General features: G+C 47.0%; 1 protein-coding gene across 4 annotated transcripts in view; it reads right to left on the bottom strand.

Annotated features, from left to right (window-relative positions):
• VPS13C (vacuolar protein sorting 13 homolog C) overlaps positions 1-16,874 on the bottom strand; it is a 483,673-nt gene that overhangs the window by 146,946 nt on the left and 319,853 nt on the right. For all 4 annotated transcript variants that reach the window (XM_029575527.1, XM_029575524.1, XM_029575525.1 and 1 more), the window contains one exon: positions 9,652-9,812. In XM_029575527.1, coding sequence (XP_029431387.1) covers positions 9,652-9,812 — 161 coding nt within the window. The remainder of the gene's footprint in view (positions 1-9,651; positions 9,813-16,874) is intronic.

Raw genomic sequence — 16,874 nt, 5'->3', positions numbered from 1 at the left:
CAATATGTGCATAAATTAGTTCATAGCCAGCAGGTCTAAAAGGAGGGGGGGGGGAGGGGAGTCTCTTGAAAGCAATTTTGTAGACAATGCAAGATTTTATTGGAAAAATAGAAACACTCACTGAGAATGACAGACACTAGAATTCAGAACATGCCCATATAAGATGAGTTTCCCTGTACGTACCAGGATCAGTCCAGACAGTGGGTTATGTCCCTTATCCAGCAGGTGGCGACAGACCAGAATTGTGAGGATGTCCCTTTAAGGGGAGAACCTGTACACTAACCCCTTCAGTATTCATCTGTCTCCCAGCAGGTGCAACAGTTCCCCTTCGGCTCTCTGTCTCTGGCTTGTCAGCCTTTTCTATTCCATCTTAGATTCAAGCAAGTACTTCAGAAAAGTTATATTTCTGGGGTTTTTTGATCCCTAGTGTCTTTTTCTTTTTTCTTGGGAGACGATTTCGTCTCCTCGCTCTTGCCGGACTCACGGGGCTATTTGCCCCTTTTGTGCTGCATAGTCTGAGTCCGGGTTACCTTCCAGGTGTGGGACCGTCTCCCTCTGGGACTCGCTCCCCTTTTCTGGCTGCTGAGAGGGTTTTAGACCCGCTGCTGCACTCAGTCACTACTGATTTAAAAGAATCAGTTTAAAAATCAGTTTAAAAGGTACCAAAGTTCCGAAGTTGCAGGTATTCAAATACCTCTGACTTCTGCAGCAGTTGACCAGAATTTTTCTTACTTTTTTTTTTTACCTTTTTTGGCCCTTTTCTGGTCCTCAGGCTTTAATCCGACAGTCAGACAGGCAGAAGTCAGCAGGGTCTCCCTGCTCTCTCCTTGGTGCTGAGGCTGTCACTTTAAGAGTTTTTACTTTTTTTTTTCTCAGCACAGCTTGGGCTATGCCCAGACAAGCAGTTTGTTTTGCATGTGGGCTTTTTTACTCCCGTTTTTCACGGCAGGATCTTTGCCCTGCTTGCCTGCCAGGTGGGGAAGGTCCCTCCTCTGCTGAGAGGACAAATTTAGCCCAGGGATAGACTCCCCCAGGCTTGGCCAGGCCGTTTTTAAGCCGGCAGAATTCTTCAGCGGCGGCTATTTTGGATTTTTCAACAGCTCCGATTTCGGAGCTTCCTGGGGGGCCAGATTTTTGTGATTTCCCCCCCCCCCCCATCCCATTTTTCATGGGTCCCGTTTTCAGCTGAATTTGTTCTCCTCATGCATAAATCTTAATTAGCTAGCTTGCATGAGGAGCAGGAACCCCCCCCCCCTCCCCGACCCTCCCCCTGCAAAAATGCCCCGTTCCTCGCCGTTGACTACTAGCCCAGCTGCAGAACGCCAGGGACCGGTTAGGGTCCAGGTGGTCCCCGGGGTGGCTCCTCTACCAGATCCCTCCCCAGATCCTATGGATACCTCCCCGCTGGAGGGAGATGACTCCAGATTTCTTCGTTTGTTCCGCAGGGAGGAGCTGGGGCCTCTTATCCCCTTCGTCCTCCTACAGGAATTAGGTCTGGAGGGTCCCTCGGTAGATATCTACTGGACTTCCTGCCCAAGAATATGAATCCGGTCCTAGGGGGGCTTAGTGCCCCAGCCACGGCGTTTCCCTTTCACCCAATGCTAAAGCTTTTAATTTTACGAGAGTGGGAGGCTCCTGAGGGGGCTCTCAGGGTGGGACGTGCCATGGATAAACTGTATCCCCTTCCTGAGGAAGGCTTGGATCTGTTACGGTACCCTGCGGTTGATTCTTATGTCTCCGCGGTCACTAAACACACTACGATCCCGGTTGAAGGGTCTACGGCCCTCAAGGATCCGCAGGACCGTAAGCTGGAGACACATCTTAAGCGCATCCATGAATCCTTAGCTTTGGGGGTCCGGGCTACTTGCTGCAGTAGTCTCATGCTGCGTGCGGGCCTCCGGTGGGTTCAACAGCTCCTTGGTGCACAGGCTCTTCCGTCGGCAGAGGTGGAACAGGCGGAGCGTTTGGAGGCTGTCATAGCGTACGCGGCTGACGCGTTTTATGACCTGGTCCGGGTTCAATCCAAGGCGATGGCCTCGGCGGTATCGGCCCGGAGACTCCTCTGGCTTCGCAACTGGTCGGCTGATCAGTCTTCTAAAGCTCGACTGGGTACCCTGCCTTTTAAAGGTAAAATGTTGTTTGGGGAGGATCTTGAGAAGCTTATGGAATCCTTACGGAAAGATAAGGTCCATAGGCTCCCGGAGGACCGCCCCAAGCCTTCGCGCCCCTCCGCGCCAATGCGTTCTTGCTTCCTGGGCCAACGTCGTTTTACTTCTCGGGGGCGGGGTGGTTCTTCATGAGGCTCCTCCCGGGCTCAGTCCTGGTTGCAGTCCTTTCGCGGGCGCCAACCTTTTCGGGAGGGACAGCTTGCGCGTACCGCTCCCAAATCCTCTGCCCAATGAAGGTCAGTTGACTCATTCCTCGTTTCCTTACCTTGGCGGCCGCCTGTCCTTATTTCTCGAGGAATGGGTCAAAATCATGTCGGACCAGTGGGTCCTCGACATTATCAGGGATGGCTCCGCCCCCGAGATCGTCCGCACCCTTCTGGATCTGTTCCTCTTCTTGCCATGCGGGCAGTCCAAGAGGGCCGCGGTAGAACAGACGCTGGCCAGGCTCCTGGATCTGTGGGCAGTGGTCCCGGTTCCGGAGAGGGAGCTTGGCGCCGGCCAGTATTCTATTTACTTCATCGTTCCCAAAAAGGACGGGTCCTTCTGCCCGATTCTGGATCTCAAGCGGGTCAATTGCGCCCTGAAGGTTCCCCACTTCCGTATGGAAACCCTTCGTACAGTTATAGCGGCGGTCCGTCCAGGAGAGTTTCTCGCCTCTCTCGATCTTGGGGAGGCATATTTTCACATCCCCATCCACCGCGACTACCAGAGGTATCTCCAGTTCCACATCCTCAATTGCAACTTCCAGTTTTGGGCACTTCCCTTCGGTCTTGCAACGGCACCTCATACTTTCATGAAGGTCATGGTGGTGGTCGCGGCGGCGTTGCGCCGGGAAGGGATCCTTGTCCATCCTTATCTAGACGACTGGCTCATCAGATCCAAGTCGGCGGCTTCCTGTCGACAGGCAGTGGATCGAGTGTTAACTCTTCTCTCCTCCCTCGGGTGGATAGTAAACTTCACCAAAAGCAACCTTCAGCCTTCCCAGAAGTTCGAGTTCTTGGGGGCCCACTTCGACACCTGTGCAGGCAAGGTATCTTTACCCCTCGCATGAGCTCTCAAGTTGATCGAGCAGATCCGAAACCTGGTGGCTCTGCCTTCTCCCACGGCCTGGGACTACCTGCAGGTCCTGGGTTCCATGGCCTCCACCATAGATCTTGTCCCTTGGGCTTTTGCTCTTATGCGACCATTGCAGAAAGCTTTGCTGTCACGCTGGAAGCTGGTGTCTGAGCAGTTCCAGATGGTCCTTCCACTCTCTGCCTCTACAGTCGACAATTTGAAGTGGTGGCTCTACCTACCGCATCTCCTTCGGGGGATGCCTCTCGAAGCTCCGCAGTGGACAATAGTTACCACGGATGCCAGCCTTTCGGGTTGGGGTGTGGTTTGTCTCTCCCAGTCCATTCAAGGCGTCTGGAATCCAGCTCAATCTCGCTGGCACATCAATCGTTTGGAGACCTTGGCAGTGCGCCTGGCTCTTCAGGAGTTCCTTCCTCTCCTCCGCGGCAAGGCAGTGAGGGTACTCTCCGACAACTCCACCGCGGTGTCTTACATCAACCGCCAGGGGGGTACTCGAAGCCCCCTGGTAGCTCTGGAAGCGAGTCTTCTCCTCTCCTGGGCGGAACTTCATCTGCAATGCCTAGCGGCCTCCCACATTGCGGGCAAGAAGCGGATTTCCTCAGCCGGCAAGTTCTCGATCCGGGAGAGTGGGAACTCTCGGAGGCGGCCATGGCTTTGATAGTGACCAGGTGGGGTCCTCCTCACCTCGATCTCATGGCGACTCTACGCAATGCCAAGGCCAATCGGTTCTTCAGCCGCTGGAGGGAGCACGGATCGGAGGGCATGGACGCGCTAGCTCTGTCCTGGCCGTCGGGCGTACTCCTGTACGTGCTCCCTCTATGGCCGCTGGTGGGGAAAGTTCTCAGAAGAATCGAGCTCCACCGGGGTCCGGTCATTCTCGTAGCTCCCGAGTGGCTGCGAAGACCATGGTTCGCGGATCTCGTCAATCTGGCGTCAGACGGGCCCTTGCGTCTCGGTCACCTACCTCGTCTTCTCCGGCAGGGACCTGTATTTTTCGACCAGGCCGATCGCTTTTGTCTAGCGGCCTGGCTTTTGAACGGCGACGCCTGAGGCGCAAGGGTTATAGAGAGAGGTTATCTCCACCCTCCTTCGAGCGTGGAAGCAATCTACTTCCCTGGCCTACATACGGGTCTGGAAGGTTTTTGAGTCTGTTTGTGCGGAATTAGGCTCCTCTATCCGCTCTGCTTCGGTCCCAACGATCCTCTTTTTCCTCCAGAAGGGTCTTTCTAAGGGCCTCTCGTTCAGCTCGCTCCGCGTTCAGGTCTCTGCGCTTGGCTCTCTCCTAGGGCCCGTCGACGGTCATCCTCTTGCGAGTCATCCCGACGTGGTTCGGTTTCTCAGGGGTGTTCGACATCTTCGTCCTCCCTCTCAAGCCACTTGTCCATCGTGGAGTCTCAATCTGGTCCTTCGGGCGCTCTGTGTGGCTCCCTTCGAACCTCTACGCCACGCTACGCTCAAGGATCTTACGCTTAAGACAGTCTTCTTGGTCTCTATCTCCTCTGCGTGGCGAATTTCTGAGATCCAGGCGTTGTCTTGCCGGGAGCCCTTCCTGCGATTCTCCAATTCTGGGGTATCTCTCAAGACTGTGCCCTCCTTTTTGCCCAAGGTGGTTACCTCCTTCCACGTCAATCAGTCTGTAGAGCTCCCAGCATTTTCTGAGGTGGAACTTGCGGGCCCCACTGGCGGGGATCTCCGTCGGTTGGATGTTAAACGGGTCCTGCTTCGCTATCTTAAGGTTACTAATGACTTCCGTCTCTCGGACCATCTCTTTGTTCTCTGGAGTGGTCCTAACCGTGGTAAGCAAGCTTCTAAAACCACTATTGCCCGGTGGTTGAAGGAGGTGATCTCTTCGGCCTATCTCTGTCAAGGTCGTCCCATTCCTGAGGGTCTGAAAGCTCATTCTCTTCGCTCTCATGCTACTTCTTGGGCGGAGAGTCAAGCTGTTTCTCCGCAGGAAATTTGCAGGGCTGCCACTCTGACATCCTTGCATACTTTTGCTCGACACTACCATCTGGATGTTCACGCTCCGGTGTTCGGTTCCTTTGGGCGGCAAGTGCTTCGAGCGGGACTGTCTCAGTCCCACCCGGTTTAGGGAAAAGCTTTGGTACATCCCACTGTCTGGACTGATCCTGGTACGTACAGGGAAAGGAAAATTAGTTCTTACCTGATAATTTTCGTTCCTGTAGTACCAAGGATCAGGTAAAAAAATTATCAGGTAAGAACTCATTTTCCTTTAGGAAAGTTCGGACCTAAGTGTAAGGGTCTCACCAAAGTGGATGTTTTAATATTTTTATACGGTTGATTACAATATTGTTTTTATTATGTTGTAATCTGCTCTGACCAGTTTTTTTTCTACTGGGCGGCATAGAAAAGCTGAGAAATAAATAAATCTAAGTCTGCACAGATGCTGGATGTATGTTGTCAGAGAGAGGAGGATACTTCCTAATGGAAGGTGTAAAAGAATGGATAACAAAACTCAAGAGCCTGCTTTGATTGTGATTTTTGGTTCAGTCTTCCATCCTGGAAAGGTGACTGAAGCTCAGTCAGAAATTTCAGACCTTCCAGGAGGAGAGTGATTTTGTGGCATTCAAGGAGGATCCTGAATATTAAAAGAAACAAGAGATGAGGAATCATGAAAGGGGGTTCATCCCATACTTCTTGCACTTCACTAAATATTGTCTTCGGGATTTGCAGAGTGGATTTCTGGTTGGAGTCAGAATAAAGTCTGCCAGGCTGTGAAATTTACTTTCAAAGTTGCTGCTTAGGAGGAGTCAGCTGAAGCTCGTCTGTTCATGAGTGTGTTCCAGTTCAGATACTGGTAGGGATTTGCAGAAGACAATGTGCATTTTGGTTCAATTTTTCTTTGGGGGGGGGGGGGGGGCGTTATTCAGGTTTTGGTTTCTTTGCTGAACCAAAGGATTCGGTCCTCCTCAAAGCCCTCCAAACTCCTCCCAAGTTACCTCCAATAACCTTGGACTGAGCTCAGCCAAACCTAGATGAGACCTCCCTGCCCCACAGCCAGGACCAGAGCCTCCCCAACCCTAACTTACCCCTACTGTGTGTGTGTGGGGGGGGGGGGGGGCTTCTTTGTAGAAAATTGCAGGAGCAATTCTCAGTCACTCCTGCCTTGCTGGCTTCCCTCGAAAAATGGCATTGATTTGATGTTAGAAATTAGCAGCCAGTCTAAGGTCCAGTCGGTGCTATTTTGTTGTATGGCCGCATGTTTGTACAGTTGTACAACAAGACAGCACTGGCCTCAGAGCTTGCCAATACCATTTTAAAAGGGAAGCTGGCAGAGAAGGAGTGACTGAAATCACTCTTCCCCTTTCTGTGTAGAAGAAACTTACCTTTATGGAAGAGGGTAAGTAGGAGCCAAAAAGGCTCGAGCCCTAGTCTCAGTTAATTTTTAGGACAGAGGGGAAGGGTCTGGGCTTTGGGTTATTGGTAGGGGCATCAAAAACGAAAAATATCTGATAGTTTTTGGATCTTTTTGATCAAGAATGAACCAAAAATAGTCTCTCTTTACAAAAAATGCATTTGTTCAACACAAATGCACATCCCTAGTTACTGTACTTCCAGAATATGCATATCAGAAAGCAGGAACTAAAAAGGGTAGAAAGCCCAGGGACAGTCCCATCTCCAAAGAGGATCTCAGAGCTACTGAGTTGCAGAAAATAGCCCCTAGTGTATGAAGGTTGTTTAATTACTGTAGTTTTTGAACTGTGTACTGAATATTCTTTTGTTGTATGGATTATACTGTTCTCCATTGTGCATTGTGAGTTTATTCACCTGCATCAAAACTTCAATAAAGGATTTATTATCAACCACCACCAGACAGTGTGATAGTGTGCTATTCTTAATGGAAGATATAAGACCTCTTAATAGTCTTGAAAGACTAACTTTCCCCTCATCAGGAAGAAAGCCAAAGGAGCATGGAGTGTTTACTTGTTCCTTGATCCCAAATATTTCTTAAGTTCTAGTAGGCAGTGGAACAGCAATTATATAAGTTACATGAAAACTTAAGAACTGCCATACTGGGTCAGATCAAGGGTCCATCAAGCCCAGCATCCTGTTTCCAACAGTGACCAATCCAGCTCAAAAGTACCTTGTAAGGTCCCAAGCAGTAGACTGAATCCAAGCTGCTAACACCAAGGATAAATAGTGACTATTCCAAATCTATCTGGTTAATAAAGTTATTTGGACTTCTCCAAGAACTTGTCCAAACCTTTTTTAAACCAAGCTACACTAGCTGCCTTTACACATGCTCTGGCAATGAATTCTAGAGTTTAATTGTGAGGGTTTAGTGGAAATTAATTTTCTCCGATTTGTTTTAAAGGTACTACTTACTAACATCATGAAGTATCCCCTAATTTTTGTATTATTTGAAAAAGTACTGTTACTCGCTTGGATAAACATAAAAAAGGCCACAAAATTGTATACTGTGTGCATGTTTCATCCTTTGCTGTTATTTGTAGGGATGTGCATTCGTTTGTGATGAAATAGGAAATAGAGACGATATTTGCTATTTCATCGCATTTTTGGGGGGGGGGAGGGGGGCGAGAAAGGGCACATAAAAAAAACCCCTAAACTCACCCCAACCCTTCAAATTTAATTAATTGCAAATCCCCCCACTCCACATGGTAGGAGCAATGGATGGCCCGCACCATTTTTAAAGATGGCACCGGCTGTCCATTTCTCCTACCATGTGACAGAGGCCGGCCAATGGCACAGACAGCCTGTCACATGGTAAGGGCAAAGAGCCATCGGCGCCATTTTGATTACTGGCAGCTGACGGCCAGAGTGGGAGATTGCTCCCGGGACCCCCGCTGGACCACCAGGGAATTTTGGCAAGTTTTTTGGGGGGGTTGCAATTAATTAAATTTGAAGGGTTGGGGTTTGTTTTTTTTTTTTACAACCCTGATGGTAATTAATGAAATTGGAAGGGTCGGGGCGCATTTTGGCTATCGTTTCGGGGGGCAGCCGAAATGAAAATGATCCGAACTGCAGGAAAATAACATTTCTATTAATGCATTTGGATTTTTTCTTTGTTCACAATTTTTGCACTCCGAAATGCGGGGTAGATGTAATTCTTTTTGTGGTTTAATAAACAGATATTTTAAAACAAAAAAAGAAAAAGTAAAAAAATCAGTTCACATTTATTTAGTCATCTGATTCCACTCATGATTTTATAAACTTCTATTGTATCATGCCTCAGTCTATTCTTCAAGCTGAACAGACCTAACCTGTTTATAGCCTTTCCTCATAAGGGAGCCGTTCCATCCACGTTATCATTTTGGTTGCTCTTCTCTGTACCTTTTCCAGTTCAGCTATATCTGTTCTGAGATGCAGTGGCCAGAACTGCGCACAGTACTCTAGATATGGTCTCACTATGGAGCAATACAGAGGTATTATGACATTCTCCATTTTAGTTTCCTTCTTTTCTTAATAATTCCTAACATTGTTTGCTTTGACTGCCGCTGCACACCGAGCTATGGATTTCAAAGTATTGTCTATGTTGCCTAGATCCCTTGCCTGAACTGCAATGTCCAATATGGAACCTAATATCATCTAACTACAGTGTGGGTTACTTTTCCTATGTTTATCATTTTGTACTTATCCACAATAAATTTAATCTGCTATTTGCTGCCCAGGCTCCAAGTCTTGCAATGTCTTCCTGTAATTTCTTACAATCTGCTTGTGATTTCACTATTCGGAATAATTTTGTCTCATCTGCAGATCTGATCAACTCATTTGTTATTCCCTTTTCTAGATCATTTATAAATATATTGAAAAGCACCAGCCCTTAGTACAGATCCCAGATGTACTCCACTGTCGACCTTTTTCCAACTAAGAAAAACGACCATTTATTTCTACTCTGTTTCCTATCTTTGAATCAGCTGACAATCTACTATATATTTTTTTTCTCTCTCTCTCTCTCTCAGAAGTCTCTCATGGGATGCTGGAGAAAAGGTCTCAGAAGGAAGAGGAAGAAATCCTAAAAAGATAAAATTACCACCTTTGAATGCACAAGTAAGAATTATCAGGACCATGGAGTATAAAACAACAAAGATGGTTTAGAAGTAAAACCCAATAATGGAGTTGGGGTGAAACAAAGCATCAAGAAAAACGTATGTTAAATCTCTCAAATAATTTCTCAGATACACAACCAATATAAAAGATAGGAATGGACATTTTGCTTGTTAATATATTATAATGAAATCATAAAAAAAGAGCAATGGTAGAATTCCTATTTTAAATACAAATCCTGAAAATTAATTTAGCATTCACATGACAGAAATAAACTCTAGTTAGTGATTGAAAGGTGGTATAAAACAAGTGAATCTTTCTGGATTTGTCAATGCACTGCATTGTTTTGGAGAATTTCTGTAGTCACAAAACTAAATTTTACCTGCAGAGGAGATCGTACAGTTATAACTTTATTGCCTTCAGTTGCATCTATCTGAATCAGAACGGAGTCCGAGAATTCAGCCAGAGGACTACGGACATTGTATAATCGGCGTCCAGGTTTTGCAAAAGGGATATTTGCCACCTCTGTATATCCCTGGGGTACTAAATAAAACACAAAGTAGTTAGATGTTCATGTAAGAATAACTTCCTATCTCTACAAACGTTATTACTCTTAGGGATGTAAAATATTAAATGGTTAAATAATTAAATGATAAATAAAAACTTACCATTTAGTCATTTAGCTATTTAAAATTTTCCGGCATTACTTTACAAAGCCAGGGACAAGCTCAAGTCAGCCAGAGCTGACTTCCAGATTTTCCTTTCCCAGTGTGCAACATGGTTCCCACATTGGGGAAGGCTGAGCAGCTACTGGTCAGTCTGGGGAGTGTGAGAGCATACTGGGGAGAAGGGATGAGAATGTGGGTTTCCTGTTTTTATCATTTCAAACAAGGGGTCCCCAAACTCAGTCCTCATGGGCTGCAACCCAGTCGGGTTTTCAGAATGTCCACAAAGAATATGCATGAGATTTATATGCATACAATGGAGGCAGTATATGCAAATAGATCTCAGGCGTATTCATTGTGGAAATCCTGACAACCTGACTGGGTTGCAGCTTTTGAGGACCAAGCATGGGAAACTCTGGTTTAAATGATTAACTTTTTAGAACATTTACTTTGTTAATTCCTCTTTATGCACAAAAATAAAATTTATACATTATATAATTTAATAAACTTGTGACATTTTAAATATTAGTATATACTGTTCAATTTATAACCTACAACTTTCCATTTTACATCTCTTGCTTCTTTGTAGTGAAATAGTGTCATAAAACATATCTATCAAACTTCAGAAATAACCCAAAATCCCCCCAAAACAATGAAGCATGATTATTTATAATGAGAAATTACTACTTGACTGATAATTTCCATTTGTTTAGGACAGTCAGATGAATCCAAAAGAAGTGGATTATGTACCTCTACCAGAAGTTGGAGACGGAGCAAACCGACGCCACAGTACATATACCTCTGCAGTGACAGCCTGCCAGTATTCTCTTCAAAAGCAACCGTGGACAGACTAGCAAAAACTTGATTATAAACAGAGAACCATTTCAATACTCGGCCAACAGGCAACACTAAGCTCAGATAAGAATGTAATAACATTAGTCTAGGGACTGGACTAACACTTACCAGTAATCCCTGTCATACATAATCACATGGGAGGACCATACTACAATCATACAGCTGCCAAGGGAGGGAAGCTGGATTCATCTGACTTTCCAAAAGAAAAGGACATTATCAGGTAAGTAGTACCGTATTTTTCGCACTATAAGACACACCTGACCATAAGACGCACCTAGGATTTAAGAGGAGGAAAATAAGAAAAAAAAATTCTGTCCCCATGAGGGGCTCTGTACAGAGCTCCCCCTTGGTGGCTGTCCGTGGGATACTTTTTTGTTTTTTATAGCAAGGCAGAGAACATCCACAAAGGTACTCACACTCACTGGTTTTCTCTCCCTCACATACATAGATAGGCTCTTTCACACTCACTAGCTCTCTCCCCCACTCAACTCACTGGCTCTCCCTCACATATACACATACCCACAGAATCACACACTCAGAATCTCTCCCTCATACACACAGCTCTCTCACACCAGTTATTTTAAACTTTCATGACTGCTCAGAAGTTCAATAATAAATAGTCAGGGCTATATTACATTGCTAGGAGAGCAATTTGCTCCCAATATTTCGACAGGTAGCCACTTAATCAGCACAGGCAGTAATTCTATTTGCTTTTCATTAATTTCAGCTGTCAAACTGCTAATCAGTTCTGAAAAGCCACATTGCTTCATATGCAAGAAACATTTTATCAGAAATCACTGAACCACACAAAGAACCAAAAAAGCAAAGGTCTGTGTCATGTATTCTCCATCCCAGGCAGTATATCACCCCCATGACCCTCCAATACATCCAAACAAATGAGAAGGAAATGGCCTGCACCAACCACAAACCCCGATGCCATGTATCGTCCTCTGCCGGCAGAGCCCGAGCTTCCCGCTGGTCCGCCATTCCCGGGGGTGCATCTCACTGCGAAGATCGGTGTGGCGCAGGTCAGACATCAGCTGTTAGAACCGCGTGCGCTACAGCGGCCCCTCCAGTTCAAATAGCTCCCTGCCGTTCTGCTGTTCCTACAGTGCATCTTGCTGTGAAGGCTGGCGCAGTGCAGGTCAAATGCCAGCCATCTGAACTAGAGGGGCCTCCATAGCCCACGTGGTTCAGGCAGCTGATGTATGGCCTGTGTCGTGCCGGCCCTTGCGGCGGGGTGTGCCCCAGGAGCAGCAGACCGGCAGGGAGCTCGAGCTCCGCCGGGGGAGGACGACACACAGCATTGGGGCCCATGGTTGGCATGGGCCATCTCCCTCGCATCTGTCCAGACACACCAGGGGCGGTGTGCATTTGACCTGCGCCGCCATGCTGATTGAACTGAGTTGGGGGGAGGAGGAGGGGACGGCGCGCGAGAGGGAGAGACGCTACATTCGCTCCATAAGACGCACAGGCATTTCCCCCCCCCCACACACACACACACACTTTTGGGGGGAAAAAAGTGCGTCTTATGGAGCGAAAAATACAGTAATTTCTCATTTCTTAGCATCCAGTCAGATGAATCCAGAACAAGTGGGATGTACCCAAGCAACTCAAAAACAGGATGGGAGGCTGTCCTGTCAAAATTGAAAGTGCAAAGGCTGGATCCTCCCAGGCCTGCACATCCAGACGATAATACCTGGAAATAATGTGTAAGGAGGACTACGTCACAGCTCGGCAAATGTCAATGGGAGACAAATCTAACTTCTGCCCATCACACTGCTTGAGCCCTAGTGAAATGAGCCCTAATCTGATTAGGTAACGGCTTGCCAGCATCAACATATGCTGCTGTGACTACTCCTTCATCCAGAGGACTATCGTAGTCCACAAGGCCAGTTCTCTTTGTCTAGTAACACCGTGAAGAACAGATAGGCGATCTGTTTTCCATAACGGCTTAGTAACCGCCAGATATGTCTCTTGACATCAGGGGTCACAACAGACGATACTCTCCTCTGTGGCTTCTTCTGTCCAAGGATGGCAGAAAGATAGGCTGATTCAAGTGAAACTCAGTAACCACCTTCAGTAAAAAGAAAGGAACAGTACGTAGCTGTATTGCTCCTGGAATCACCCGGAGGAAGGGTTCCCAGCAAGACAAGGCCTGCAGCTCGGAAACTCTCCACACAGAACAAATTGCCATAAGAAACACTATTTTCAAGGTCAGGCTATGCATCAGCCTAAACATAGAAACCCCTAAAAAAAACCAAGACGAAATTCAGACTCCATAAGGGTACTGGAAACTGCAAGGGAGGTTGAAGATGTTTTACTCCTTTCAGGAAATGGGCCACATCAGGATGAGCAGACAAGGAACCACCATGTGCACTAGAAGCTAAATAGGCGAATCCACCAAGAGCCTCCACAGATCTGCATGCCACAGCCTCTTGGGCCACTCTGGGGTGACCAAGAGCACCATCCCTACATGGCGCTTGATCCTTCAAATCAATCTGCCCAACATGAGCCATGGAGGAAAGGCTAACAACTTCTGAATTCGAGCTTCCAGCAGGACACCTTGCCCCGCTTCGTGTCGAACCGAACTCCCAGGGATTTTGGCAACTGAGTAGACTGAAGGCTGCTCTTGGCTAGGTTTACCACCCAGCCAAGCTCCTTGCAACAGGGAAATCACCCTTCGAGTCACCAGGCGGCTCTTTTCTAGTGACTTGGCACAAGTCAGCCAGTCGTCCAAATACGGGTGTACAAGGATTTCTCAACTTTGCCACAATTACAACCATTACCTTGGAAAAAGTTCTGGGAGTGGTGGCCAGATCAAAGGCAGCGCCTGAAACTGAAAGTGGTGCCCCAGAACTGCAAACCGCAGGAGGTGTTGATGTTCTAGTCAGATGGGAATGTGGAGGTACGCCTCTGACAAATCTGGAGAGGTCAGAAATTTCCTCAACTGCATGGCCATTATTACTGAGGGCAATATTTCCATGCAAAAATGCTTCACTCATAGATAGCGGTTGATGCCTTTGAGTTCCAGGATGGGATAAAATGAGCCCTCCCTTCTTTGACAACAAAATTAATGGACTATCATCCCGTATTTTCTTGAGACATGGACACTGGGATCACAGCCTCAGACCATGAAGCCTTGCCAATATATCCCCCACTGCCTGCTTTTTCTGCGGTGAGTCTCCATGAACACGTCCCGAGGAATACTATGAAACTCCAACCCATATCCTTCTCGTATCACCTCCAGAACTCACTGATCCGATGTAATTTCGACCCATCTCTGACAAAAGAGAGAGAGACATCCTCCTATCTCCTGTTCCCTGGGGTGGGTCAGCAAACCTTCATTGGGAGGCTCGGGAGGTTCCACTATCTGAGCCTACACCCCTTCTGGGTTGTCTGGATTGAAAAGACTGAGACCTAGCAAAAAGTAGAGTCTTCTGTAAGGTTGCTTCTATATAGGGTCAAAAATCCTTGGATCCTCTAGCACGACCTCTCATATTGAGGGAGCACTGGGCCTGCTTCCTATCCTCAGACAAACAAGGAACCAGAGATTCGCCCCACTTACTGGCCAGATTCTCTAATTTGCTGCCAAACAAAAGTGAGCCTTTAAAGAGCAATTTGGTGAGGTTAGCCTTGGAGGTCACATTTGCCTACCAATTTTTCAATCACAACTGATGCCTGGCTGCTATTATCGAAGCCATGCTGCTGGCTGAAGTGCGGACCAAATCACTGCCAAGAAAGCAGCGACTGTTCCATAACTGATCTGGAGTTCACTCCAGAGTCATCAACCTCCTGTGAGAGAAGCAAACAAGAGCAATCTACCAAGGAACAACAAGAAGCGATCTGCAAGGACATTGCTACTGTTTCAAATGCTTGTTTAAGGATAGACTCAATCTTTTTATCATGAGCAAGGCCGCTCCTCCTGCCACAGGAATAGTGTTCCACCTGGAGACTACACACACAAGTGCATCTACCTTTGGAAAACATAAGCACTCTCTAACCTCTGGAGCCAGAGGGTACAGGCCCTACAAAACTAGACCTCCTTTGAAATTAGAATCTGGGGCACCCCACTCAATATCAATCAATTCTTGAATGGTCTCCATCACGGGGCAAAAACAAGAGGCTTTTCACAAGGAAACCAAAATGGGATTTTCTTTGGCTCAGACACCGAATCTGCCCCCTAGGAACTCCAAGCATTTTCAAGGTCTGTGAAATCAGAGCTCGCAGTTCATCCCTATGAAAGAACCGTAACATAGTTCTATACGATTCTAATCCTGGGGAATTTCACCATCCTCAAAGTCAAGATCAGTGTTGTCATCCGGATCTCTATCCGGAGGTCCTGCTGCCACTCTAGGAGAATACCTGCTCTTGATAGAAGGTCCAGGCAAGGTTCCTACTTGCACCTCTGCTCTGGGAGCATTGGACAGGGCTGAGGACTGCAACCCCTGGAAAAATTCTACCCAGGAAAAGGTAAAAGCATACAGACCAGGAGGTACCCGAGGAACCAGTTAAGGGAGTTGCAAAATCAAGCGTCCCACCTGAGTTGTCTTTACCCAGGACTCACATCCAGCTGGGAAGAACCAGGCTTAGTGAAACCAGAGGAAGACAATTCTCCCTGAGCCTCCAAACAGCACTGGCACAAATCAGCAGGCACTCCAGGCTAAGACATCCAAATGTGACAAGCAGTGCAAAAAGAAAGGCTTAAGTACAAGCGCCATAATGGCCGACAACAGGCTAAGCAGTGGCTGGAGGCATACATCTAGCTGTTTTACTTATTTTTAATATATTCGCTGAACTAGGCACTCAAAATTTATGCGTCCAAAACCTAGGCACGCACACCTAGGTGGCCAAATAAATTAAGCGCACAAGAACCTAAGCGCAGAGGCAAACTGTGCTTAACATGGGCGCACAGAATACAAGGCTCAACAGTGCACCCAAAACTGAGCGCCTGGATGCAAAGCTAGACAAACCTGTAGAGAGCTGCCTTAGGAAGTGCACAAAAAGCTGTTGCGGCCTACCAAGTGGCACGCGATGAAACACCTTGGAGCAGGGCCTAGCCTAAGGAGACTGCTCAACCCACCGGGCTGCCCATGTCCCGTGACCTCCCACGGAGCAGGACAAATGTCAGACCAACACACTGAGCATGAAGACGGGGGAAGGAGGAAGCTCTACACAACACAAACCCTCCTTGTAAGCTTCTTTATAATTTTTTTTTTTAAACTTACCGGAGCTCAGCCTTACCTGGCTGAGTACAGAGACAGTCTCCAGCTGCGAGGGGAGATGGCATCATGCCAGCTGAAAATCAGCTAACGGACCAAGGCACTCATCTGAGGCACCACGGAAATCACCTCAGGAATTCTCAACTGGGGGAGAGACTAATTGGTATCACCATAGGAGAGTGGGGCAATTTACTTTCCTTATTTTTCCTTTTTCAAATTGAAGCAATCCCTAGTAGGGAGATGTATGTCCACTATCTGCTGGAGACTGAGAATACTGGCAGGCTGATGTCAATGCAGAGGTATATATACTATGATGTCAGTTTGCTCTGTCTCCATCTGCTGGTAGAGGTACATAACACACTTGTTCTGAATTCATCTGACTGGATGCTAAGAAACTATTAATATAATTAAACAATAATTATAATGGGATTTAGGAATATAAAATGCCATAGCTGGTCAAACAAAGGTCCAAAGCCCAGTATCCCGCCTCTGACAGTGGCCAAACTAGGCAGAATCCCAAAGAATAGGTCCAATCCTTCTTGCTCATAACCAGGGATAAGCATTAGCTTTCCCAATCTGCATGGCTAATATTGGTTTTAAAATGTTTCCTCCAGTAACTTATCTAAACCCTTTTTTTAAATCCAGCTATAACTGCTTTCACCACATCCTCTGGTAACAAATGCCACAGTTTGCGGGCAGAGTGAAAACATTTTCAAATTTGTTTTTAACATGCTACCTATTAGCTTCATAGCATGTCCCCTAATCCTAGTACTATTGGAAAGGGTAAATAAGAACATAAGAAATTGCCATGCTGGGTCAGACCAAGGGTCCATCAAGCCCAGCATCCTGTTTCCAACAGAGGC

Source organism: Rhinatrema bivittatum, chromosome 13 (genome assembly GCF_901001135.1).
Source record: "Rhinatrema bivittatum chromosome 13, aRhiBiv1.1, whole genome shotgun sequence".
In the NCBI taxonomy this organism is placed as follows: domain Eukaryota; kingdom Metazoa; phylum Chordata; class Amphibia; order Gymnophiona; family Rhinatrematidae; genus Rhinatrema; species Rhinatrema bivittatum.
Note: the sequence above shows the minus strand (reverse complement) of the source record. Positions and strands in the feature narration are given on the sequence as shown.